The 22,807-nt window shown below is 23.3% G+C and overlaps 9 protein-coding genes across 12 annotated transcripts in view; 5 read left to right on the plus strand and 4 right to left on the minus strand.

Annotated features, from left to right (window-relative positions):
- Nucleotides 1-344: 344 nt before the first annotated feature.
- LOC108555015 (major facilitator superfamily domain-containing protein 12) lies at nt 345-2,307 on the minus strand. The gene is made up of 7 exons (XM_017910488.1): nt 2,007-2,307; nt 1,699-1,906; nt 1,399-1,610; nt 961-1,320; nt 733-883; nt 513-631; nt 345-448 (listed from the first exon to the last, which is right to left on the minus strand). Exons 1-7 carry the CDS (start codon nt 2,305-2,307, stop codon nt 345-347), a joined length of 1,455 nt encoding a protein of 484 aa, XP_017765977.1.
- A 1,421-nt stretch (nt 2,308-3,728) lies between these two features.
- Nucleotides 3,729-4,661, minus strand: RNASEK (Ribonuclease kappa). 3 transcript variants are annotated; one of them, XM_017910535.1, is made up of 3 exons: nt 4,561-4,661; nt 4,364-4,472; nt 3,729-3,952 (listed from the first exon to the last, which is right to left on the minus strand). In XM_017910535.1, exons 2-3 carry the CDS (start codon nt 4,430-4,432, stop codon nt 3,731-3,733), a joined length of 291 nt encoding a protein of 96 aa, XP_017766024.1. In that variant the 5' UTR covers nt 4,433-4,472; nt 4,561-4,661; the 3' UTR covers nt 3,729-3,730. The 3 variants fall into 3 exon arrangements, with proteins under 3 accessions (XP_017766024.1, XP_017766025.1, XP_017766023.1); XM_017910536.1 differs by having other exon boundaries at nt 4,548-4,570; XM_017910534.1 differs by lacking the exon at nt 4,561-4,661 and having other exon boundaries at nt 4,364-4,500.
- Nucleotides 4,662-4,748: 87 nt separating this feature from the next.
- Nucleotides 4,749-6,936, plus strand: rush (pleckstrin homology and FYVE domain containing family member rush hour). 2 transcript variants are annotated; one of them, XM_017910532.1, is made up of 8 exons: nt 4,749-4,811; nt 5,266-5,330; nt 5,512-5,649; nt 5,765-5,828; nt 6,140-6,265; nt 6,345-6,451; nt 6,533-6,793; nt 6,864-6,936. In XM_017910532.1, exons 2-8 carry the CDS (start codon nt 5,298-5,300, stop codon nt 6,891-6,893), a joined length of 759 nt encoding a protein of 252 aa, XP_017766021.1. In that variant the 5' UTR covers nt 4,749-4,811; nt 5,266-5,297; the 3' UTR covers nt 6,894-6,936. The 2 variants fall into 2 exon arrangements, with proteins under 2 accessions (XP_017766021.1, XP_017766020.1); XM_017910531.1 differs by lacking the exon at nt 4,749-4,811 and adding an exon at nt 4,877-4,946.
- A 946-nt stretch (nt 6,937-7,882) lies between these two features.
- On the plus strand, nt 7,883-9,611 carry LOC108555016 (exosome complex component RRP43). Its single transcript, XM_017910489.1, has 7 exons — nt 7,883-7,940; nt 8,261-8,297; nt 8,395-8,532; nt 8,732-9,026; nt 9,109-9,229; nt 9,306-9,409; nt 9,502-9,611. The coding sequence occupies exons 1-7, from the start codon at nt 7,924-7,926 to the stop codon at nt 9,609-9,611; spliced, it is 822 nt and encodes a 273-aa protein (XP_017765978.1). The 5' UTR covers nt 7,883-7,923.
- Nucleotides 9,612-9,925: 314 nt separating this feature from the next.
- LOC108555050 (caltractin) lies at nt 9,926-10,547 on the minus strand. The gene is made up of 2 exons (XM_017910533.1): nt 10,514-10,547; nt 9,926-10,435 (listed from the first exon to the last, which is right to left on the minus strand). Exons 1-2 carry the CDS (start codon nt 10,514-10,516, stop codon nt 9,926-9,928), a joined length of 513 nt encoding a protein of 170 aa, XP_017766022.1. The 5' UTR covers nt 10,517-10,547.
- A 645-nt stretch (nt 10,548-11,192) lies between these two features.
- LOC108555053 (uncharacterized protein MAL13P1.304) lies at nt 11,193-16,783 on the plus strand. The gene is made up of 10 exons (XM_017910538.1): nt 11,193-11,433; nt 12,172-12,716; nt 12,785-12,998; nt 13,081-13,277; nt 13,347-13,445; nt 13,548-14,928; nt 14,968-16,037; nt 16,097-16,335; nt 16,424-16,673; nt 16,751-16,783. The coding sequence occupies exons 2-10, from the start codon at nt 12,183-12,185 to the stop codon at nt 16,781-16,783; spliced, it is 4,017 nt and encodes a 1,338-aa protein (XP_017766027.1). The 5' UTR covers nt 11,193-11,433; nt 12,172-12,182.
- A 335-nt stretch (nt 16,784-17,118) lies between these two features.
- Nucleotides 17,119-19,745, minus strand: Pgm2a (phosphoglucomutase 2). The gene is made up of 9 exons (XM_017910501.1): nt 19,668-19,745; nt 19,341-19,597; nt 18,807-19,269; nt 18,376-18,563; nt 18,108-18,285; nt 17,811-18,034; nt 17,591-17,696; nt 17,301-17,527; nt 17,119-17,221 (listed from the first exon to the last, which is right to left on the minus strand). The coding sequence occupies exons 1-9, from the start codon at nt 19,743-19,745 to the stop codon at nt 17,119-17,121; spliced, it is 1,824 nt and encodes a 607-aa protein (XP_017765990.1).
- Nucleotides 19,746-21,082: 1,337 nt separating this feature from the next.
- On the plus strand, nt 21,083-22,154 carry LOC108555028 (PCTP-like protein). The gene is made up of 5 exons (XM_017910502.1): nt 21,083-21,238; nt 21,330-21,477; nt 21,583-21,735; nt 21,815-21,939; nt 22,014-22,154. Exons 1-5 carry the CDS (start codon nt 21,083-21,085, stop codon nt 22,152-22,154), a joined length of 723 nt encoding a protein of 240 aa, XP_017765991.1.
- A 436-nt stretch (nt 22,155-22,590) lies between these two features.
- The window catches only part of LOC108555017 (PCTP-like protein), a 3,497-nt gene continuing 3,280 nt past the window's right edge, over nt 22,591-22,807 (plus strand). Inside the window, exon 1 of the mRNA XM_017910490.1 lies at nt 22,591-22,615. Within this exon, the coding sequence (XP_017765979.1) occupies nt 22,591-22,615 (25 nt within the window). The remainder of the gene's footprint in view (nt 22,616-22,807) is intronic.

Genomic DNA, 22,807 nt, shown 5'->3' on the forward strand with positions numbered 1-22,807 from the left:
TGGACATATGGGTTAAATATATTTATAAAAAATAATATTTTATTTATTATATAAATTTTTTTAATTAAAAAATGCCTCTCTATTGTTTTAATTGTTTTTAATTTTATTTATTTGTTGTAGTAATTATTTTGTTAAAATAAAGGATTATATTACCTTGAATTTGCAATAAATTGGTAATTATCATATAATTACAGTTATATAAAAATAATATTTAGTATAAAAATATTATATTCATGGATGTTAAATACTTTTCTGATATTAGTACTTTTGGAAATCAAATTGTATCTTAATAAAGTAAAATTATTTTAAGATATAATTAATATTTAGATTACTATTTTTTAATATTATGAAACATTTTCTTGTTCTGCTGGGTCTATTTCCGTTGTTGCTATGGTATTAAATACATTATTATGTTCTATAGTCTGTTGAGGATATAATGTATCATATGCTAAAACAATGTTTGTATGTATATATATATATTATTTTAGAACTGATTTATTATATATGTGTACCTGTATTGTGGTGAAATGATTTTGTGCATAATATCATTAATAAGCTAAATATTGCAGAAATAGCACAAATGTAAACTAAGACATCTCTATAGTAATTCTTATAATGAATCCATGAGCTTCTAAAGGAATAAAATAAAGTACTTATTATTTACTTTTTAAATAATAGATTTGATTACCACTTAAATAAATAATATTTTAAATAGGATTACTATATACTAACAAATACTGAATAAGCATAACTGTTAATCCATTACAAAGTTTATCTGTAAAACTCATAATACCATAAGTGATAGCACTGTTATCTATATTTTGACCTATGAAATCTGCAATAATACCAAGACTAGTCACTAACATAATAGAACCTGCAGACCCTACAACAGAAGAAAGTAATATTTGAATATGTGCCTTACACTTTAATTTGTAAAAGTTTTTAAATTGTAAATCTTACCTAATATTAAAGACACTGGATAAATTTGATACTTTACATATGTTAAATCATTACCAAATCGTATCCAAATACAAGCACATACACCCAGTACAACACCAAAACAATATGAAATTTTTCTACCAAGTTTTGTATTTAATCTCTCTATAATTAAAGACATTATAAAACTTCCCAAATACATTATTAATGGAATTATAGCCAAAGATGTAGCTGCCATATTTAGTGATTCATGTAAATACAAAGGAACATAAATTTGTGAAAAATTTACAAACAAACGAGTAGGCATATATATGCAAGCAACTTGATATAATTGAATATCTTTTAACAGTAATGATACTGTTCTTGAATTTATATATAATGAACCTAAAATGGATACAATAAAATAAATATTAAGATAAATAAAAATTATCATTGAATAAACAATAATAAAATTAATTTTACCATTAGAATTATTAGTAAATTTTTCTTTAACAAAGATGTGAAATAAAATGGATGTTATAGTCCCTAGTCCAATTCCAATAAATACAACTGTTTGAAACTTTTTTGCATCATCAGGGCCAATTTGAGAATTAAAATCTTTAGTGTTTGCTATATGTAATACTGCCCATGTAATACAGTAAACAAAAACATTTGAAAGAACACTAAAGCTGTATCTAAATAAAATTGTAATAAATATTTTGAATCATAATTTAATTAAAATATTTTAAATATTTTCTTTCTTATAATTAAAAACATGTGTACCTAATTGCTACGAGTTCTGTTCTTTCATGTTCTACAGGTGTGAGTTCTGGTATTAAAGATAAATGAGATATTTGTATTGCAGCCCAACCGAATTGGAAGATTATGACAAATGCTGCATAATAAATTAATTGTGCCCATTCATGAGCAGTTTCACATCCAACACAATGTGAAAATATAAAAGGAAATGCAAATAATACGCATAAAGTACCTAAAATGCATAATTTCAGAAATGTATTATGTAACAGATGGAATATAACCAATACATAAAATGTATACACATAATATATATATATAATATATGTACATACCTATTAAGTGCCACATTTTTCGTCTACCATATCTACATAACCAAAAGTCATCATTTTTATCAGAGTGAAAACCAACAAAAGGAGTAGCAAAAGCATCTGCTATTTGACCAATAAGTAAAATAATTCCAGCTGATATTGAATTAAAACCCAAAACCAAATGGAAAAATACTAATAAATATGTAAACCACATTGAAGCACAAATATCATTTAAAACATGTCCTATTCCATATGACAATTTTAAAGAAAAAGAGAGACGTTGTATTACTTCACTATAGTCTTCTGTTATTTGCTCGTTTTCCATTGTATTTTCCATTGGAACTAATAAAGTATGATATTCTATAATGAAATGTATATTTACATTTAATATTAAAATATTAAAAGTTCCATAATTTGATGTATATATTAACACTTTATACACTAATAATTATACAATACAGTTAGTAATATATATAAACATATGTGTATAAAATATTGTACATTATTATATATATGTTTATAATATTTAAAATTTATTAGAACATGACACATATGTTAAAGTGATTCTTTTTCTTTCATAGTAAGACATAGTTTAATTTTATTCAAATAATTATAAAATATTTGTAATACATAATACAGGACAATTTATGTGGATAATTAATCTGAATTTCGTAATTATTATTAATAAAAGAGTATATATCATATAAATACATAACCTATTAATCACTGTTCACCATAGGTATAATATATTAATCCTCTTTTTAAATGATAATACATTAAATACGGTAGCACGGTTTAAAATTTTGTATATTATTTTATTTAAATTATTATTGTTATATATATATAATTTAAATTCCGTATTCTTTTTACTCAATGTATTAACCCTTTGCACTCGACGATTTTTTAGCTAAAGATGAGTAGGAGTTCAAAGATTTTCTGCTATAAAGTTAACGATATTTTTTCCAGCAGTAAATAATAAATTGTATAATAATTAACATGTAGAACTATTTGATTTCTATACCTTGCATACATTTTTAAAAATTTTAATGTCGACTGAAGGGAGCCTCTCGAATGCAAAGGGTTAAGTATATGAAATTTGTAAACAAAGGAAGTCATTACTGAAAATGATTTACTGTTGATAAGCAATATATTATATATATTATTAATATGTTATAAGCAATATATAAATATACATAAATAGTTATATCTTTAAAAGAACTTTACATGAATATAGTAAATTTAATTTTTGTTTGAATAAATAAACTGAAATAAGTTTTATACATATATTGTTGTAATAGGATTAATACTATTGTAATATTTAAAAATCTTAATATAACTCTTTTAAAATAAAATAAATCATTTATATAACAAGAATATTGTTACAGTATAATACATAGTTCACTTGCCACCTGTAATTTTTCATTGAAATAGAAATTTAGATTTACATAAATAGATTCAATCAATAAAATTGAATACTTATTAAAATTCTATTTGAAGTGCTGTACATAACATGAAATAATCTGTATTTTTTTATATTTTATTTTATACATATTATATTTGATATACTACAGTTATATTCAATGTAACACATATGCTTTAAATAATAACTAATTTTTAAAATAAAAATACAAAAACATGTAGCAGAAATTAATATTTGGTATATTCCTAAGTATGTTTTTATTTATAATACATATCATACACTTAAATGTATATTTTTATCTGTTATCTCATATGCTAATAATAATTTTTTAAACACTTAAAGATGATCTTGAATTAATATAAAATTGATGTCCAGAGAAAAGAAACGTAAGGACATAGATACAAGCTGCAATCCAACAATTATATGCATTTTGTTTGTAACCTCTATCTGCTGCAGCATAAAACTCTGTAGCTTTACTATATTCTCCTGGTAATGGAAGATCTTCTATTAAAGCTACACTTTTGGTATAGAAGAATATTCCCAACAGGAGCTAAAAGATAAATATGATATATCATTCTACAAATTATAAATTATTGGTAAGTAAAAAAATATATGGTATTGTATGTATTATTGATTATATATATGTGTATATATATATATACATATATATACATATATATCTGATTTAATCAATAAACTCTGTACTTATTAAAATATTGTCAAAAACTTTTTATTTATAGAGTTCATGATAATATCATTTAACTGAAAGATAATTCACCAATTTTCTTCAAACAATAAAATTTTATTAATCAGAGAAAAATCAAATTTAAGCACATAAAATGTTTAACATAATTTTTTTTACATTTACTATTTTATAATGTTTTATATACAAAATACATGTAATTATAAATTTCTTAATATTTTTCAAATATATCAATATTAAATAATGAAAATGACTTACTAATTGAAATATACCCCAAACAGATAATATCAGGCCACATAGGGCATATTTAGGTCCACATATCTTCATTTTTTACCGATGTATTTTCTATTACTTTGAATAAAGTAACCTAAAAACAAGTTTATCGTCACTCTCAATTTGCTACACCCTCAATAATCATATGATTTTTATGGATAAGAAATACCAGATATCGATACCTCGAAGGAGCAGATCCGGTGTTTGAAAATTTGCGATATATATTGGTCAGAACGATTTATATTATTATACTGTTAATATTTCTTAAATAATTAAGCGAAATTTAAAACATCAAGCGAAAATAAATATCAAATCAATGTAACTTGTTTTATCTTTTGTATTTTCTAATAGTTAGATAATATTTATTTAAAAATTACAAATTTTATACTATCTTAAATATCTTAAACTATTGCATAGAAGGTCTTTTTATATGGTACTGTATACATTAATTAATTTTATAATGTTGTAAATACACTTCATTGTAAAAATTAACAATTACTAAATATGTTCATGATTCATACTTCCTTGTTGTCAGCCCTGATTCATATGATCATGGTTGACCGATTGGGTTAGTTTATATTTCATTTATTATCTTTTAATTAATGTTTTATTCTTTTAGAGTTGTTTAATTTATTTCTAATGTATAATTTTTAACATGCGTAATATTTGCTTTGTTTTTTGAATTAAAGAATTGATAATTTGCTTATTTTATCAGTTTTAAATTGCATCGAATAACGGTGTAATTTAGTAGTTTGTGATTTTGACAGTTGAATACGTAATATATAAAGCATTTGACAAAAATGATTAATCTTTTAGTTGTTGCTACATATTATGGATTTTATGAAAAACAATAAAATGTTGCTTATTTTTTGTATAATTTGTTCCAGTAAATAGCGAGGCTAATGCCAGGCGTATTGCTATGGTGGAATACTGCTTTGGCAGTTCTGGCCAGGTAAGATTAAAATTCTTAATTTTTTAACATTCAATTTCATGATTTCAGAAAATGTAACTATGTAATATTTTATAATCTGGTTTTTCTTGTAATATTTGATTATATTCTTGTAGTATTTGAAATAGAGTAAAATATAAAGAAATAATCTTTGAAATTAATATTAATGTATTATGTATTTCAGCCACTTGCAGTACCTGGAAGAGTTTTAGTCGGAGAAGGTGTATTAACAAAAATGTGTAGAAAAAAGCCCAAACCAAGACAGTTTTTTTTATTTAATGATATATTGGTCTATGGAAATATTGTATTAAATAAGAAAAAGGTACATGTGTGTAAATATCAATAATTATTTTAAATATAATTTATTTATTAATGAAACAGTTTAATTTAATATATTAATTTATTAGAGATTTGAATAGATTTATTTATGTTAACAGTACAACAAACAACATATTATACCACTTGAAGAAGTTAAGCTTGAGTCTCTGGCTGATGATGGTCGTAAGTTATATTTTAATTGATTAAATTATATTCTGTACATATTTATATGTATGGTGTATTTTAAAAATATATGGATGTCTAAGAGAGAAATAAAATATTAATTACATATGTTGTTATGTAAACATGATTTATATTGTATATGTTTGTGAAATGGTTTATTTTATTTTGACAAGAAGTTTTTTGTTTCCATTTAGACTATCATTTATAATAATTTTAACTTTAATTTTTAGACTATTAGCTTCATGTGTATCAAATATAGACAATGTTATAGGTAATATTATTATAGTATAGTAGTTTGTCATTATTTATAGAATATCGCAATGGCTGGCTCATAAAAACAGTAACAAAGTCATTTGCTGTTTATGCTGCCACTGCAACAGAGAAACAGGAATGGATGGCTCATATTACAAAATGCATTGAAGACTTGTTGAGGAAAAGTATGTAATTATGTAATATTATTATATTAACTTATTTATGTATTTAATATATTTGTAATTCAAACATTTCCTTTTATAGGTGGCAAGAAACCAGTTGAAGTTCATGCAGCTGTTTGGGTTCCAGATAATGAAGCTACAATTTGTATGCATTGTAATAAAACACAATTTACAGTTTTAAATAGACGGGTAAATATATATTAGTTATATTTTCGTATAATTACCTATTGCAATATTTAATTTACATGAGTGTTAATAAAACATTTTCAGCATCATTGTAGGCAATGTGGAGCTGTTGTATGCGGACCTTGTAGCAATAAGAAATTATTATTGCCTGGACAAGGAAATGGAAAAGCAGTTAGAGTTTGTTTACAATGTTATGATGCAGCCAGTAAAGTAAAAGCATCATCATCTTCTACTGTTGATAATTTAAATAATAAAGATCAACAACGTAATTCTGCAGATAGTTCAGGAGGTGATAGTTCTGGTGATGATGACGATGGAAATAAAGAAGAAAATCACGATCATGAGGTAACTACTAAAAAATATTAACAGTAGATAAATTCAGTAAAGTTTCAAAGACTATATATTTTTTTTGCAGCCTAAATTTTACTCTACACTTGCCCGATGAAGTTCACTACATTATACTACACTGAACAGCGATATAAACAGGAATATTATCCAGAATTATATTTTTAAAAGTTAATAACTTCAAATTGTCAATAATATTGCAACTAATAGTAATTTAAAATTTGTTAAAATTACTTTTAAATTATATTTATGCAAAGATTTAACAAATATGTCTGTGTATAAAGAATTTGAATAATTTTATACCAAATTTTGAAAATTAATATGTTTAAAATGTATTTATGTGATTAATTTTTAAGGAATCTTTCATGTTAAGTTTTAAATAGAATATTATTTTAATACTTACACAGACATTTAAAAATAGAAGACTACTATTTTTTTAACTCCATACTTTGTAAAAAAAATTAATTCACTACAAGTGAAATTATAAAATTTTGACCATTTATACTTATACCATCTTGTTATATTGTAATATTTCGATATCTACTATCATTAGATTCTAATTACCGTTGATATAATATTTTAAAAATATATGTCACACTGTGCCTTTCTGAATAGAATATTTGTCTTTTCTATTGTTTGTAAACAGTTGATACTAACTAAATGTTAATTTCAGAAGAAAATGAGATAGATATATATATAATAAATTTTTAAACATATAAAACCAAAACTCTATTTAGTGGTTTGTATTATAAGATTAAATGAAATCATTATAAAATATAATATTTGCAATAAATTAAATTTAATATCAAAATTAGGAAATGCTTTGTCAATCAATCTTCTTTTCAAGATTTAAAATAATATAGTTGGCATGTATGCATGTCTTATGAAATAAATGTAATAAAATTAAAAAAAGAGTTATTGAGAAATATAATTTTCTGTTATAAAATTAGATTAAAGCTAATAATATACTTCTTCATTAAAAATTTTAATTTTTAAGAAGCAGTATTAATATGATTACTTAAACATGATCAGTTTTCTATAATTTTTTCAAATCTATTTTAAATTTAATATATTTTATATGTAATATAAGAATGAAAAGGTCAATTGTATTATTGGTTATTATTTAAGTTATGGATTCACAATACAAGTTGGTATTTCCTCTCTCCTGTATTGTATTATATATTACTTTATTTATTTAATATGTATATTTACATTTATCTTTTATACGTAACAAATGTATTATAATACATAATAAAATTCTAAATTTACATATATAAGTAATTAGTTTTTAAAACGTTTTTTAGTTTCATATAACCTCTTTAGATTCATTTTTAAATAGTATTCTAAATTTTATTATATCTAAGTAATCAAATAGAGTAGAACAGAATAATACAAAAATAATTACATTTTAAACTTACTTTTAGTAATTTTATTTTACAATTATAATTAATTGAAAATGAATTATAGGATTATTCATCCTATAAAATATTTGCAAGACCATTTGGTATGTATATATTCATAAATAAATTTCTATATGTAGTTGTATATAGTAAATTAAAACTAAATTAATATATTCATATGCAATAACTAAAAATGTGAAGGCACAAGATGTTCGTCCAGATGGTAGGCAATTCTTATCTTTTCGTCCAATAAGTGTAAATGTAGCATCAGTCACTCATGCTGATAGCTCAGCTATATTCAAAATTGGTAACACAACAGTTGTGTGTGGTATTAAAGCTGTAAGTAACCTTTCTGCATTTTATCTATCTTTTATAAAAATGTATTATTAAACATTATTATTAAAAGTATGAAGTCAAAGGATGCATAAATTTCTGTAAAAGTTTTAATTTTTGTATTTTTAAAGACTACATTAATTAATTATGTATATGAATATTATATAGTTATTATAAGTTTTATTACTATAAAATTTTATTGCAGGAATTAGCAGTACCTAAGGCAGAATCTTCAGAATGTGGTTACATTGTGCCAAATGTTGAATTACCACCTTTATGTTCCCCAAAATTTCGACCAGGTCCACCAAGTGACCAAGCACAAGTTATTACAAAATTGATAGAAAATATTTTAAGAAATTCTGCAGCTATTGATTTAAAAGATCTTTGTGTTTACAAAGGTAAATTAGTATGGGTTTTATATTGTGACCTTGTCTGTATTAACTATGATGGTTCAATAATCGATGCCTCTATTGGAGCACTAACAACTACACTTAATACTTGTAAGTTTTGAATAGCATTAAGCATTATAATGAAATATATTTATATTACATATCTTTAATTCATATAGTTTTTTTTATATAGTAACTTTGCCTGAAATATTTTACAATGAAGAAACTGGAAATGTGTCTATAAATTCTACAAAAAGAATACGATTTCCAATTAAAGCATTACCAGTTTCTGTAACTTTTGCAATATTTGATAAGTAAGTTAATTTAATTTGAAACTAGATATTAAAATAATTAGCAAATGAAATTTTAACTTCAAATTAATACTTCTAGTCAATTATTGATTGCTGATCCTACTGATGTTGAAGAAAGTTTATGTTTAGGAAGATTAACTATTGTAATGAATGAAAACAAACTTTGTTGCATACACAAACCTGGTATGTTGTTATATGATAAATATAAAAATACATGTAAACATATTATATTTGTAATTAAAGTTGTAATAATATATTGTACATTGTTTATATAGGTGGAATTCCAATCTCACAAAATTTATTTCTAGAGAGCATAAGTAAGTGTAAAAAAAGAGTAGAATTAGTGAGATCGTTAATTGATATTGCTATATCATCAGTTGCATAAGAAATATTTAAATGAATGGAAAATTATACAAAATTTTAAGATAAAATAATAAAATATCTTATAACTATTTTAAAATTTTTTGACAAAATATTTAACATTTTTTCTAAAATTTCTGTATTTCTGATATAAATAAATTATTATCATTGTGCATTATATATTATTTATATTTAATATTATATATTATTATATAGAATTAAATTAATAGAATTAATGCAAACAATTAATATTTATAATATGCTTATATAAATTATACAAACAACTTGCACATAAGTAACTTGCACCACAAAAACAATCAGAAATTAATTTATGAAATATTAATACAAACTAGTTTTCTTCATAATGCGTAAAAATTCTTCTTGAGAAATTTCCCCATCACCATCTTTATCTGCTTCATCAATCATTTCTTGCAATTCTTCATCTGTAAGATTTTCTCCTAATTCTGTAGCAACTCTTTTTAAATTTTTGAAAGATATTTTTCCTGTATTATCATCATCAAAAAGGCAAAATGCTTTTAAAACTTCTTCTTCTGTGTCTTTTTCTAACATTTTTGTAGACATTAAATATAGAAATTGTTCAAATGATAATGTACAAAGACCATTTGGATCAACATTAGCTATAAGCTTTTTTATTTCTTCCTTTCTTGGTTCAAATCCAAGGGCTCTAATGGCTACTTTGAGTTCCTTGGTAGATATTCTTCCAGTGCCATCTGGATCAAATAAGTCAAATGCTTCTTTTATATCATTTTTTTGTTCAGAAGTCAATTCCATTTTTGGTATACCTTTTTTCTTACTTACAACTGTAGTTTGTCTCTTAGAGGTAGAAGCCTAAAATATAGTTACTAATTGATATAAGATCTTTAAAAATAAAAAACTAATAATATAAATGATAAGTATAATACATACCATATTTAAAAATTAATTTCAGTGTAAAAAATGAATTTTTTAAAGTGTAGTATTTCTATGTTTTATAAAATTTAATTGGTAATCACTAATTATTTTACATTTGTTTACGCAAATTTTGTCACACTCTAAAAAATTGGCGGTAATTTCTCATAACTAATATTTAAAGTTTGTTATTAGTGTTGATTTAATATGATTAGATTCTAAAATATTACAGTTCAGCCATTTAAGGATTTATAATAAACAAGAGATAGTGTGATAAATATATTTAACCTTTTCACGAGTAGAAATTGTGCTTAATAAAGAAAAATAGAAAAATGGAGAAAAATTTGTAGCCAATAGAGTAATGACGTATATGTCTGGTAAGCTGAGATGTAGTTTTATCAAGCAAGAAAAATAATAAGATATAAGTTGTTATTCACATGTATATGTAATAAGAACGTTTTTTATATTACAAAAAGAAAAACTGAAAAACTTTTACTCGTGATAAGTTTAAAATAAATTCATTTGTGAAATCATTTATTTAGTACACAATTTCGATTTACCTATTCGATTCCATATGAAAATTTCAATTTGTCATGAAAATATGTTAGATTAAAAAAATAAAAATATGTTAGCAAGGGTTATTAACAGAAGCTAAATATGATAATTAAATATTAATTATTTTTTATCGTATATTAAATTATATAAATTTAAGCCTTGTTATGGCAACACTGTTATAAGAATTGTTTGATAATTATATAAAAATATTTAATATCATTGTACGACACTTCCAACATATTAAAACTATACACAATGTACGAAGCAGTAGTTTTAAAAAAAGATATACTTCGAAAATATGGTAGTACTCCGGCTGGTAGATTAATTTTTGCTATAAAGTGTATGGTACCGCCTATTATTACTGGAGGCTGCATTTTCATATGGTGAATATTTGTATGGATATATTTTAAAATATTTTTTATTTATTTAAATTTTCCCATAAGTTAAAAATATTACATATAAAATTTAAACTATATAAAGTATATATATAATACATGTGAAATTTAAACTAAATATATATAACACACATTTTAAATATTCAATTTATTTAACGATTTATAAGATAGTTCTAGCAGAACTTATTTTTGTGTATTATTGAAATAGTTATTGTTATCAAATCAATAAACTCTTGTCTAATAACAAATATTATAACATCTAAATGTATAATTTTTAATATTTAATATATAAGAAAATTATGTTTTTGATACAAGTGTTTGTTACATTGTAGTGACTTTTTCATAAAAAAAAAGGAACTCATTGATGAATTTAATGAAAGTAATTCTAAGGAGTTCAAATTATATGAAGAATATGTACAATCAATGACATTTTGGGATAATTCTGTTTTTAACAATATCACTGCTATGGTATTTGGAAAGGACTCAAAAAAAATAATAGCGGAAGATTAAGAATTGTTCATATTTAATTTTAAAAATGCATAAGTACAATATTTAACTAATAATGTAGTACTAAATAAAATAAATCATTTAATTACATAAAATAAATTGGTATATTATTTAGTGAGCTATATGTTTTTTTATATTTTTTATAATATTAAGTAATATAAATCTCTTAATTTTATATGTAGTATACATTTACAGAATTTAATATATATCATTCTTTAGAAACATATAAAATGAATGAACATTCAGGAAGAGGTCAAATCTCACACAATACATCTTTAGAGTCTCAAGATGACAGTATATTAGATTTTAAAAGTCCAAGACAATCTCCTAGAATAAAATTAATTGAATTAAATCAGTGCATTGTATATCGAAAAGATAAGACAGCTGTAACACTTAAGAATTCTATTAAAAATCAAAAAGTGATAAAGCATAAACAACATTTAGGAAAAAAAGAAAATTTACATAAATCACAACCTTCAATAGAATCATCATTTTTTAAGTCTAAAAATAATTGTGATGATAAAACTATCATTACTGATGTGAAAGTGGCTCTTGTATGCCCTTTATGTTTTAAAACATTTAAAGATCTTAATTCTCATACATTACATATGAAGATTTGTGCATACAAGTATAAAATACCAACAAAAAAGTTGTTAGATGCTATAGAACTTCAGAAACGACAAGAAGATGAAAGACAGTCATTAGGTTTACCTGTTGCACCTATAGTACAAAATAAAAAGAAACCTACATTATCATGTAAGATGGTATGTATTTTGTTATCTTAAATATTATAATTATAAGATTTTTTAAATACTTAGAAAATTTTTTTCAGAGTTCATATGAAGAAACTGACTTACAACTTGCATTAGCATTATCAAAATCACTTCAAGAAACAGAGGAATTAGATATAATTAACGAAATTGAAAGATCACCTAAAACATTAAATCAGATGGTACCAGAAGCAAATAAATTAATTTATGAAGGCAAGTTGGAAAAATTTGGATTTGCAAACAGCAAACCTCCATTAATATCAAAAAATAAGAGAAGTATGTTAAATTAAAATGTTTAAATATCATTCTCTTAAATAAAATCAAAATATTGCTTTTAACATAATGTGTTTTTTAATAGGGAAGAATAATGAAATAACTATACTTCAAACACGTTCTCAGGAAGAGCGAAATTATATTTTGACTGAAAAAATTTCAGAAATTCTAATGGGAAATGAACTAGTTACTCAAAATCAAATAGGAGAAATTAAATATAATGTTGCAATTGAAAAAAAACGTGGTTTGAGAAGTTGCTTACTTCAGGAATTTTACAATAAGGTATAAAAACTACTTGATTCTATTTTTTATAATTTATGTTTTATTAATTTTTTATTATTTAATTTTAAGGAAGAAAAATTGTGGAATAAGGCAAAATTGTCTCCAAATCAAAAATGTTTTTATGTAACAGAATTATTACATTTTATAACTCCAGAAGAAAAGCAAATAGTAAGTAAGATAAGTAATAAATTTACTAATATTATAAATTATATTCTGATAAATATTATTTTACTTACAATTTTGTATTCAGTATTTATATTCTATTTGTAGGAAGTTGAAACAATTTTAGAATATGCAAATACATCTAATACTCATGACGTGGAATTAAATCAGTACAAAACAAAATTATATAATGATGAAAAAATACAAGAAATGTCATGTGCAGAAGTAAATGTACAATGTGAAAATTGTCATAATACACAATTTCTAAATTCAATAATAACAAATTGGGGTGATGCACTAAATGATAGTTCTGCAAGTGATATAATAATATTTGTTAATAGTGGTAAACATATTTGGGCACATAAATTAGTTCTTTATGTGCAGTGTTCAAACATACTACTTGATATTACACCTAATGATACTTTATTATGTACTACAATTAAGGACAAAATTTCTTGGACAGATGTATCTTATAATATTGCTTTAGCATTTTTGGAATTTATTTATTGTGGGACTATAAAAAAATATTTAAGTGTTTTGGACAATGTTACAAATTTTGCATTTTTAAGAAATCTTGCAAGAAGATATAGAGTAAAAAGATTGTTTGCTTTTTTAGAAGGAAAAAATGTTAATATGAAGCAAGTAAAAACTCTAATGCACAATAAACAAGAGCAAGAATTAAATCCTAGAAAAAAAGATAACTTGGAGTTAACTAACAATAACGTAGAAAACTTAACCTGTGATATTAAAGATTCTAAATTAGATGATGATATGGAAAAATTAAATAAGAAACACTTAGAGAAATACATTATAGATAAATCAGAATTTGTTGAAATTGAATTACAAAAAGATGACGTTACAGAAGAATTGTTGCATAAAGAAATCAACTGTTTAAAAGATACAAATTCTATACGAATTGTTAATGCATCTCCTGATTTGTTTGATGATGTTAATGATATACTTCAAAGCAAAGAAGAAAATATAAATTTATTAGCAGATACTCCATATTTCACTACACCAAAAAAAGAGAAATGTCCAGATAAACCAAGAATAAAAAGCAATCTTAGTATATTTATTGAACAAGTTCAAAAGGAAAATGCAAGATCAGATGTTGATGTAGATTCTGAAGTTTTAATTTTACCAACATATTCTGAGATAAATAGAAATCCATTTAACATAAAAGAAAATAATTCTCCTGTTTATTCTATATCTCAAACAAACACTATTGTAAAAGAATCGTTTAAAACAAAAAAAGATATTTTAGAGACATTTGATTGTGTTGCAAATTCTAATTTAAATAAAAAAAAATTACATGAAAAAAATGATGAAAATACATCTTCCAGTCTGGAATCAATAAATAACATAATTCAATCATCAGAATATAATGTACAAATATGTACAGAAAAGTATAAGAATGATTTAATGTATGAAAATATGAGAAATTTATATCAGGATCTCCAACATAAAATAGTATATTCTGTACCAGAAGATAGATTAAAAAGAAGTATAGAAGTTTCAGAAAATTTACAAAATGGAAATCAAGAAGATACATTTTCAGATTTTGATACTGGTGAAGAATCCATGTATTCAAAGTATAAAAAAGGACATGAAATTAATAGTATAATAAAGTATCGAAATTTTGTACAAGAACATATATTAAAAAATAATGAGATAAATAATACAACATTTGGTGAGTATGAAGATAAAAACAGTAAAGATAATAATATTTTGTTACTAGACACAGATAAAGAGACAGGATTTAAAACAAGTTTAGTAAAAAGATATGATGAAGATGAAACGAAAAATATTATTTTTAATTTTAAAAAGTGTAAGAAGACATCTTTACAAAATCTGTGTAGTCATAGTAGTATGTGCAGTTTAGACAAGTATAATTGTTCCTTTACTAATGTTATGCCATTAAGTACTCAAAAAAATACTTTTAAAAAGCATAAACCGAATAATTCTAATAAATTAAGAAGTATTAAATCGGAAAGTAATATTGATTTACAAGCAATTAGAAAAAATTCACTTACATTAGCAGAATCAAATACAAACAAATATGATTCAGAGGGATCTGTTGTATCAGTTCCTTCCAGTCCTGAATCAGATTATAATGTTTTAAATGTGTATAAATATGAAGAGAACAAAACAAATAAAAGTGTTTTATACTCTGAAAACTCAGACAATAATAGTAATTTCAAAAATGATATTCATTTGGCAAATATTTACATAGATAATAGTGATGATAATATTAACACTTCGCCAATTTCTAAAAAAATTGTATCTAACATAACAGCTAATGAAAATGAAAATAAGTTATCTATAATTAATAATTCTTTCACAAAACAATTAAAACACAATAAAAAATCACTAACTACAAGAAAATACAGTAGAAAAATTCAAAAGAAATCAGTGTTAGAAAAAAGTTTATATATTAATACAGATAGTGTTATGCCTGAAAAATTCGAATTTTATAATAATTCACAATGTAAATGTAATTATAAAAAAGAAATAGAGGATACTGCATTACCTAAAATTATTAGAGACAGTGTTACGCCTCCTCCTAATTATAATGATATGAAAACATTCGAACTTCAGGTAAGTTAATGAAGTCATGTTATTATTAATTACATTTTAATGTATCAATGTGTTCACAGACAGAGTTAGATAAATATGGATTGAAAATACAGAAACGAAAAAGAGCTGTGAAATTATTAACATATATTTATAATGAGTTGCATCCTACAATTTGTTCAACATCAAAGAATACAAAATCTGAATTAACAATAATAAGCAGTGAAGATGAGGAACCACCAATGAAAAAGATGAATCATAAACAATGTAATATTGAATTTGTCCATAATTATAACTCTCAATCGACACTTACCATGAAAAAGTATATTATATATACATAATACTAATTTCATTATTTAAATTTAAAAATGTTTTCATAAATTATAACAAATTATGTAATTTGTTAATAGCACACATGGACAATTGTCAATAAATATAATCGATGAAGAAAAACAGTTTAATGAACCTGAATTCACTTCAGTCATAGATAATACATTAAATATTAAAGATATGTTTTTAAAACTTCTTATTAATAAAAGAGAATTATACAATAAAATTTTGTCTTATGAGCCAGTATGCATTAATTCGTTGCATTCTATGTTAAAAATAGAAGGTTTTAAATGTAAGCTGAATACTCTTATGGATTTTTTAGATGAGCAGGTAATTCTTTATTTCTTTTAAATATAATATATAATATTATAAAACATTTCAATATGATAAAGTTGTATTTTTTTCAGTGTATTACATTTTATATGCAAGAAACAAAGTAGTTTAAGTTTTGTTCAAAAAGAGATAAAGTGATTTCTACATGAAAAAATATACATTCTTTAAATAATTAAAATATGTGCATGTATATTAAAAAAATAAATTTATTAAAAATGCATATTAATTTTTTATTAAAATTAATATAAATTATTAACATATATAATTAAAGTGGAATGTAATTCTGTAAATTCATGATAATATTTATTTACGTAAATCTAATGTAAATTTTGTAATTTATTCATTTTTCAAAATGTATGTCATGATAGTAGTATTATAACAGAAAATTAAAAAATTATATTAAAACTAATCTGTCAAATAACAAATCGAAATAGTAATATTATTAGGTAATACGAGGTAGAAGACAGTTTATTTCAGGTTGAAGGAACTCCGTCACAACAGCTGATACCATTTCATCAAGTATACTTTTTAATGCTTCAATATCTCTAATGTAATTATATAAAATTATTAAAAAACTTTAAATTTAAATTTATGCTGCTATTATTAAAAATATGAACAACTTACTGTTCTCCTGGCGGTGCACATAATTCACTGTAATATTTAATTTTAGGTTCGGTACCGCTAGTTCTTAGCGTTACAACTAAACCATTTTTAAATGTAAATGTTATCATTTGACTAGATTTTGAAATAGGTAAAATGGCTTTATTTTCTGGTTTTGTGTTATCAAAACCACTTGTCAGATCACGAACACCTGTTATAAGATGCTTCCCATTGAGGATACTTCTTGGATACTAAAAAATGTTTAAAATTAAAATGATACTAATAATATTTTGTACATATGTGTGTTTCCTTACTGTATTTGGTTTGCCAAAGTACGTTCGTAATCTTTCAAATATTTTCTTGATTACACTGTGTTCATGACAAATCCAATATGAATTTTTAGAAATATGATATCCATACCTAAATCAAATATTAACATTTAAAAAAAATAGATGTAAGGTATAGAATTATTAATTATGAATACAATATTTACTTATTTAAGTAAATATTTAAAATGTAAAATAAATAGCATACTGTGTATATATTTCATTTAATTTATCATGAAGAGTGAGTCCCATGGTTTCAAGATAGGCTGATAATTCAGCTATATGCATTCCAGCACTTATACCATCTTTATCAAGAACTTTTGAAGTACACATAAAGCCAATGGCTTCTTCATATGCAAATATAACTACTTTATCCATTTTCTCTAATTCTACAGTTCTATTGCCCATCCATTTAAAACCTGTTAAAGTTTCCTTTTGAAAGAAAAGGAAGCATATAATAACAAAAATGACAAAAATATTTCAACTTCATTTTCAATATACACACCTCAAAATTAAATCCTTCTTGTTTAGCCATTGATGCTAAAATTTTACTTGAAACTGTTGATGCTAGCATATATATATTTGAAAAGTCTGTATCAGGATGTTGTACTTGATATTTATGGATCATCCACCATCCCAAAAGTGCTCCCAATTCATTACCAGAGAAAATATACCACTCATTACTATTACAAAAATATAAAAACTTGTTAAATTTCAGATACATGCATATATATTACATGCATATATATTAATAAAAATTACAAATTACATACTTTTTCATTTTTATAGCACAAGCTAGCCTATCTGCATCTGGATCATTAGCAAGAATAATAGAAGAAGAATTTTTATTTGCTACTTGTATACTAAGATCTAGAGCACTTTTTCCTTCTTCAGGATTTGGAAATTTAACAGTTGGAAATTCTGGATCAGGTAGTTTCTGTTCTTCAACTACTATAAATGGCTGTAATATATTGAATTAAACCTGAATTAAATAATTAAAATAAAATAATAAAAATGCATTCAATATTAAGAATTTTTTGTAATTTTTTATTATTATTTATGCTTCTTTATAATTATTTATTAATGTTTTATATTAAATAAAATTGATAAATAAATTTATATTTATAAATTGATCTACAAAATATTTTATAAAAAATTATATTTAGAATAATTTATATATAATAAACATTAAAATAAACAATACCTTAAAATTTGCAGCATTAAAAGCTGCAGTCATATACTGATATCCAACACCATGCATAGGAGTGTAAGTAAATTTTAATATTGTATTTTTATTCACTTCTGGATATAAAACAGTTTCTTTAAGGTCATTAAAATAATACTGCATAACATCATTCCATGGATCTAGGTATAATGAACTATTATAGATTTTTGTTACATCCCATGAAGATTCTAATGGTTCAAGGTTTTGAAGTATGTATTTTTGAATTTCTTTATCATGAGGTGATATTATTTGTGCGCCATTTTCCCAATATACTTTATATCCATTATCATTCTTAGGATTGTGAGATGCTGTAATCATTACTCCAGCTGCACATTTATATTTTAATATACCATAAGATATAAATGGAGTTGGAATAATTTTTGAAAAGAGATAAATCTTTATATTGTTTGTCATAAAAATTGCAGCAGTTAATTCTGCAAACCTAAAATAATATAAAATTTTTATGAAATATTAATTATGACTAAAAACCTTAAGTTAAATCTTCTCATTAACCTTTTACTGCAATAACGTCCATCATATCCTATAATGATGCCCTTTTCAGCTACATCAACTACATTATCAATTAAATACATTGATAATCCTTGGCCAGTTTGTATTATAACTAAATCATTAATTTGACTATACCCTGGACCCATACAACCTCTTAAACCAGATGTACCAAATTCAAGCCTTTTTAAAAATAAGTTAAATAAAACTTCATTATTATTATTAAAGATTAATTGTTGAATTTCATGTTCAGCAGCTTTATCCTAAAATAAATATGTTTTTGTAATCAACATAAGCATTTAAATTATGATATAAAAAATAAATTATGAAAACCTTGTTCCATCTTAACCATTCATTGATTTTATTATCCAACTCAATATTTCCAGTATTAGCAGAAATTTTTACAGCCATATTAAGGATATTTTCCAATACAAAATAACCTACAATATAATGTACTATTATAAATAAAATCTTTAATACATTATTAACATCAATTATTTTTAAAAATGTATAATAAAATAATAAAAGTACCCATATAACAATTAAATACAAAAATAATTATATATTTTTATAATATGAATGTGCACAATCACAGAGGATCATTATTTATCAATTATGAATAATAACAATCATTAATAAACATTACATTTTTAACGCAATTGGCAAGTCAAACGAAAATACAAAATCAGAAGCTTAAATAATTTGTAAACACATACAGAGAATTATATTAATATTTACATACTATTAATGCGTATTTTAAATGATGCATGCATGTACCTATATTTATCAAATATAAAAAAAATTGCAGTGAAATAATAAATTCATTGATATTTATTTAAAAATTCAAATACTCACAAGTAAATTAAGATATATTTCAAATAAAAAATAAATTAATATTATAGTATATAATGAAAACTTATGAAATACAATCTATGTAAAGACAATTTGAATGGTCTATTAAAGATAAATTCTATATGTGCTAGCTAACCTGTTATCAGTATATCGTACTGGTAGCATAAGTCAGTTGGCCTTTTTAACGTAGATCTTTGTTAAAATTTAATTTTACAAATATTGTAAGAGCAACTTTTATTAATTTATAAGTTGAATATATAAAAAAATGTGTTTCTAATTTATAGAAACATTCTTGTGTTGCAAATAGCTGTCAGTTTATTATACGAAGGGTACGTATATATGTATATGACTTTTTTTCAGGTTATTTGTTTTCATTTTCAGAAAAACATGTGTGTCAGTATTATGGGATACTTAAATTTTTTCTTCATTTATTCTGTTATTACATACCTATTAATGATTGATTATGTGACTGATAATGAATTTATCAATATTAAAATATCAAAATATATTCTAGTAGACAAGTGGTTATATTTCAATTTACTATATTAATTTATGCAATTATTAGCCTATTTTTATTTTCTTTTTAGTATAAATGAAATTCAAGAGTAGTACATTTAGTTTTTATCTTTGGAAAGCAAAACAATGATTAAGACTGACCAAAGATTACTCTGGCATAAGTGTAAGGCCTATTATATACAAGAACTAAACATGCATAGACTTTTTATTGAACTGCTAAGAACTGTGTGAATAACAGGTACTTTTATTTTTTACTTTGTATCAAATTTTATTACTAAATTATAAAAAATTAGTTTATCAAATTATCATTGTATTGTTTTTTAAATTGTACACTTACGTATTAATTATGTTGATTGTTCTATAGACAATATTCTAATAAAATGGATATTGGAATTGTTAAAATTGCTGAGGATAAGGATTTCGAGAAGTTAAAACACTTATATGATGATAATAATGATTGGAGATTAGATTATAATAAACCTGATTTATCTGTTTGGACAAAATCTGTATCAGGAATTAGTTTTAGAATGGTAAAAGTATGTATTTGTTTTTTTATTGTAAAAAAAATTATTCATTTTTCTCATATTTTAATAGATATTTAATTTTATGAATTAATATATTTTACAGATTAGAACACGTTTTCCTGATGTCCTACCAGAAATATTATATGATGTATTACATGATCCTGAATATAGAAAGGTTTGGGATACTCATATGATTGAGTCAAAAGACATAGGTTTTTTTAATCCAAATAATGATATCGGTTATTATTCAAGCAAGTATTTAATATTTTTAATTAGTTTTATTCTTTATATAGACAGTGTAATTATATGTATGAAAGTTATATATATAATATATATATGTATATATATAAAATTAGTGGCCTGTCCATCACCATTGAAAAACAGAGATTTTGTTCTACAAAGATCATGGCTTGATACTGGAATAGAGCAATTAATTTTGAATCATTCTGTTTTTCATAAAGATTATCCACCAAGAAAGCAATTTGTACGGGCAACATCTTATCTTACAGGTAAAGTTTGAAACTTAGATTAAAGTTTATTATTTATGTAAATATTTTATCTCTTCATTATTAAAATCCTTAATTTAAGGATATATTGTAAGACCATCTCGAAATGGCGATGGTTCTGAGTTGGGTTATGTATCTCATACCGATCCACATGGAAAATTACCAGTTTGGCTAGTTAATAAAGTTACACAAATATTTGCTCCAAGAGTATGTATTTTTATTGATTATATCTAAAAATTTTTTTTATAGGAAAGTATTGAATTTACATTTTTTTGTTTTAGATGGTTAAAAAGTTACATAAAGCTTCTATAGCTTATCCTAATTGGAAATTACTTAATAATCCAAATTATAAACCTTGGCATTTTCCAGAACAAATAACATCACCACGTATAAAAATTGGAGATGTAAGTATATTTTTGTAATTTTTAATATTAATCTTTATAAAAACAAAAAAGTGTTTTATGACAAAATAAGAATTGCAAATTTGAATTCGATATATTAATTAATAAATTATTGCAGTGTGTAAAATCTGTAGAAGAAAAAAATTCAAAAAATAATTATGTTGATGAATCAGAATTAAAAGAATCTATTACAATGGATAGTGATTAACTTTCTTTAGTAACATAGACTTTTACATTATTAGCATTGAAAAACAAAATAATAGTTCATATAACACAGTATCATAGAAGTTTGTAGTATTAACAAAGTTTCATAAAATGTTATTTGCGAATGTCAATGTATATAACTATACACATATACACAACGCGCGCGCGCGTACACACATGCGCGCGCACGCATACACATTCACACATTTAAGTAAATTATATTAGTAATAATAGTATCACAATTTTTGATGTAATGAAACTTAATGCAATGAATGACAGTATGATTAATAAGAATACATTATGGCCTGACTTGTATTAAATACTAGTTATGGTTTGTCATTGAATGGAGCATCTGTATATTGTTAAGAAACATAATTTCTGACATATAATTTATGATATACAATATGCAGATTGTAATTTTAAATTTATATTTACTTGTATTTATTTATATGAATATTAGAATATTATAT

The sequence above is a fragment of the Eufriesea mexicana genome, unplaced genomic scaffold (genome assembly GCF_001483705.2).
Source record: "Eufriesea mexicana isolate 0111107269 unplaced genomic scaffold, ASM148370v2 scaffold106, whole genome shotgun sequence".
Lineage (NCBI taxonomy): Eukaryota > Metazoa > Arthropoda > Insecta > Hymenoptera > Apidae > Eufriesea > Eufriesea mexicana.

What these genes read in the sequence shown, in the direction of transcription:
- LOC108555053 (XM_017910538.1), top strand. Translation starts at nt 12,183, where the DNA reads ATGAATGAACATTCAGGAAGAGGTCAAATCTCACACAATACATCTTTA. An exon ending in AATATCAAAAAATAAGAGAA is followed by an intron (nt 12,999 to 13,080) that starts GTATGTTAAATT and finishes GTTTTTTAATAG; the next exon opens with GGAAGAATAATGAAATAACT. An exon ending in TCGACACTTACCATGAAAAA is followed by an intron (nt 16,336 to 16,423) that starts GTATATTATATA and finishes ATTTGTTAATAG; the next exon opens with CACACATGGACAATTGTCAA.
- LOC108555016 (XM_017910489.1), top strand. An exon ending in AATATTTGCAAGACCATTTG is followed by an intron (nt 8,298 to 8,394) that starts GTATGTATATAT and finishes AAAAATGTGAAG; the next exon opens with GCACAAGATGTTCGTCCAGA. An exon ending in TTGTGTGTGGTATTAAAGCT is followed by an intron (nt 8,533 to 8,731) that starts GTAAGTAACCTT and finishes ATTTTATTGCAG; the next exon opens with GAATTAGCAGTACCTAAGGC.
- rush (XM_017910531.1), top strand. Translation starts at nt 4,883, where the DNA reads ATGTTCATGATTCATACTTCCTTGTTGTCAGCCCTGATTCATATGATC. An exon ending in TTGTATTAAATAAGAAAAAG is followed by an intron (nt 5,650 to 5,764) that starts GTACATGTGTGT and finishes TTATGTTAACAG; the next exon opens with TACAACAAACAACATATTAT. An exon ending in AAGAAAATCACGATCATGAG is followed by an intron (nt 6,794 to 6,863) that starts GTAACTACTAAA and finishes TTTTTTTTGCAG; the next exon opens with CCTAAATTTTACTCTACACT.
- Pgm2a (XM_017910501.1), bottom strand. Translation starts at nt 19,745, where the DNA reads ATGGCTGTAAAAATTTCTGCTAATACTGGAAATATTGAGTTGGATAAT. An exon ending in GGACGTTATTGCAGTAAAAG is followed by an intron (nt 19,270 to 19,340) that starts GTTAATGAGAAG and finishes ATATTATTTTAG; the next exon opens with GTTTGCAGAATTAACTGCTG. An exon ending in TTAATGCTGCAAATTTTAAG is followed by an intron (nt 18,564 to 18,806) that starts GTATTGTTTATT and finishes AATATATTACAG; the next exon opens with CCATTTATAGTAGTTGAAGA.
- RNASEK (XM_017910535.1), bottom strand. Translation starts at nt 4,432, where the DNA reads ATGAAGATATGTGGACCTAAATATGCCCTATGTGGCCTGATATTATCT. An exon ending in TTTGGGGTATATTTCAATTA is followed by an intron (nt 3,953 to 4,363) that starts GTAAGTCATTTT and finishes TTTATCTTTTAG; the next exon opens with CTCCTGTTGGGAATATTCTT.
- LOC108555015 (XM_017910488.1), bottom strand. Translation starts at nt 2,307, where the DNA reads ATGGAAAACGAGCAAATAACAGAAGACTATAGTGAAGTAATACAACGT. An exon ending in AAAAATGTGGCACTTAATAG is followed by an intron (nt 1,907 to 2,006) that starts GTATGTACATAT and finishes TATGCATTTTAG; the next exon opens with GTACTTTATGCGTATTATTT. An exon ending in TCCAGTGTCTTTAATATTAG is followed by an intron (nt 884 to 960) that starts GTAAGATTTACA and finishes CTTCTGTTGTAG; the next exon opens with GGTCTGCAGGTTCTATTATG.
- LOC108555028 (XM_017910502.1), top strand. Translation starts at nt 21,083, where the DNA reads ATGGATATTGGAATTGTTAAAATTGCTGAGGATAAGGATTTCGAGAAG. An exon ending in TGATATCGGTTATTATTCAA is followed by an intron (nt 21,478 to 21,582) that starts GCAAGTATTTAA and finishes ATATAAAATTAG; the next exon opens with TGGCCTGTCCATCACCATTG. An exon ending in GGCAACATCTTATCTTACAG is followed by an intron (nt 21,736 to 21,814) that starts GTAAAGTTTGAA and finishes CCTTAATTTAAG; the next exon opens with GATATATTGTAAGACCATCT.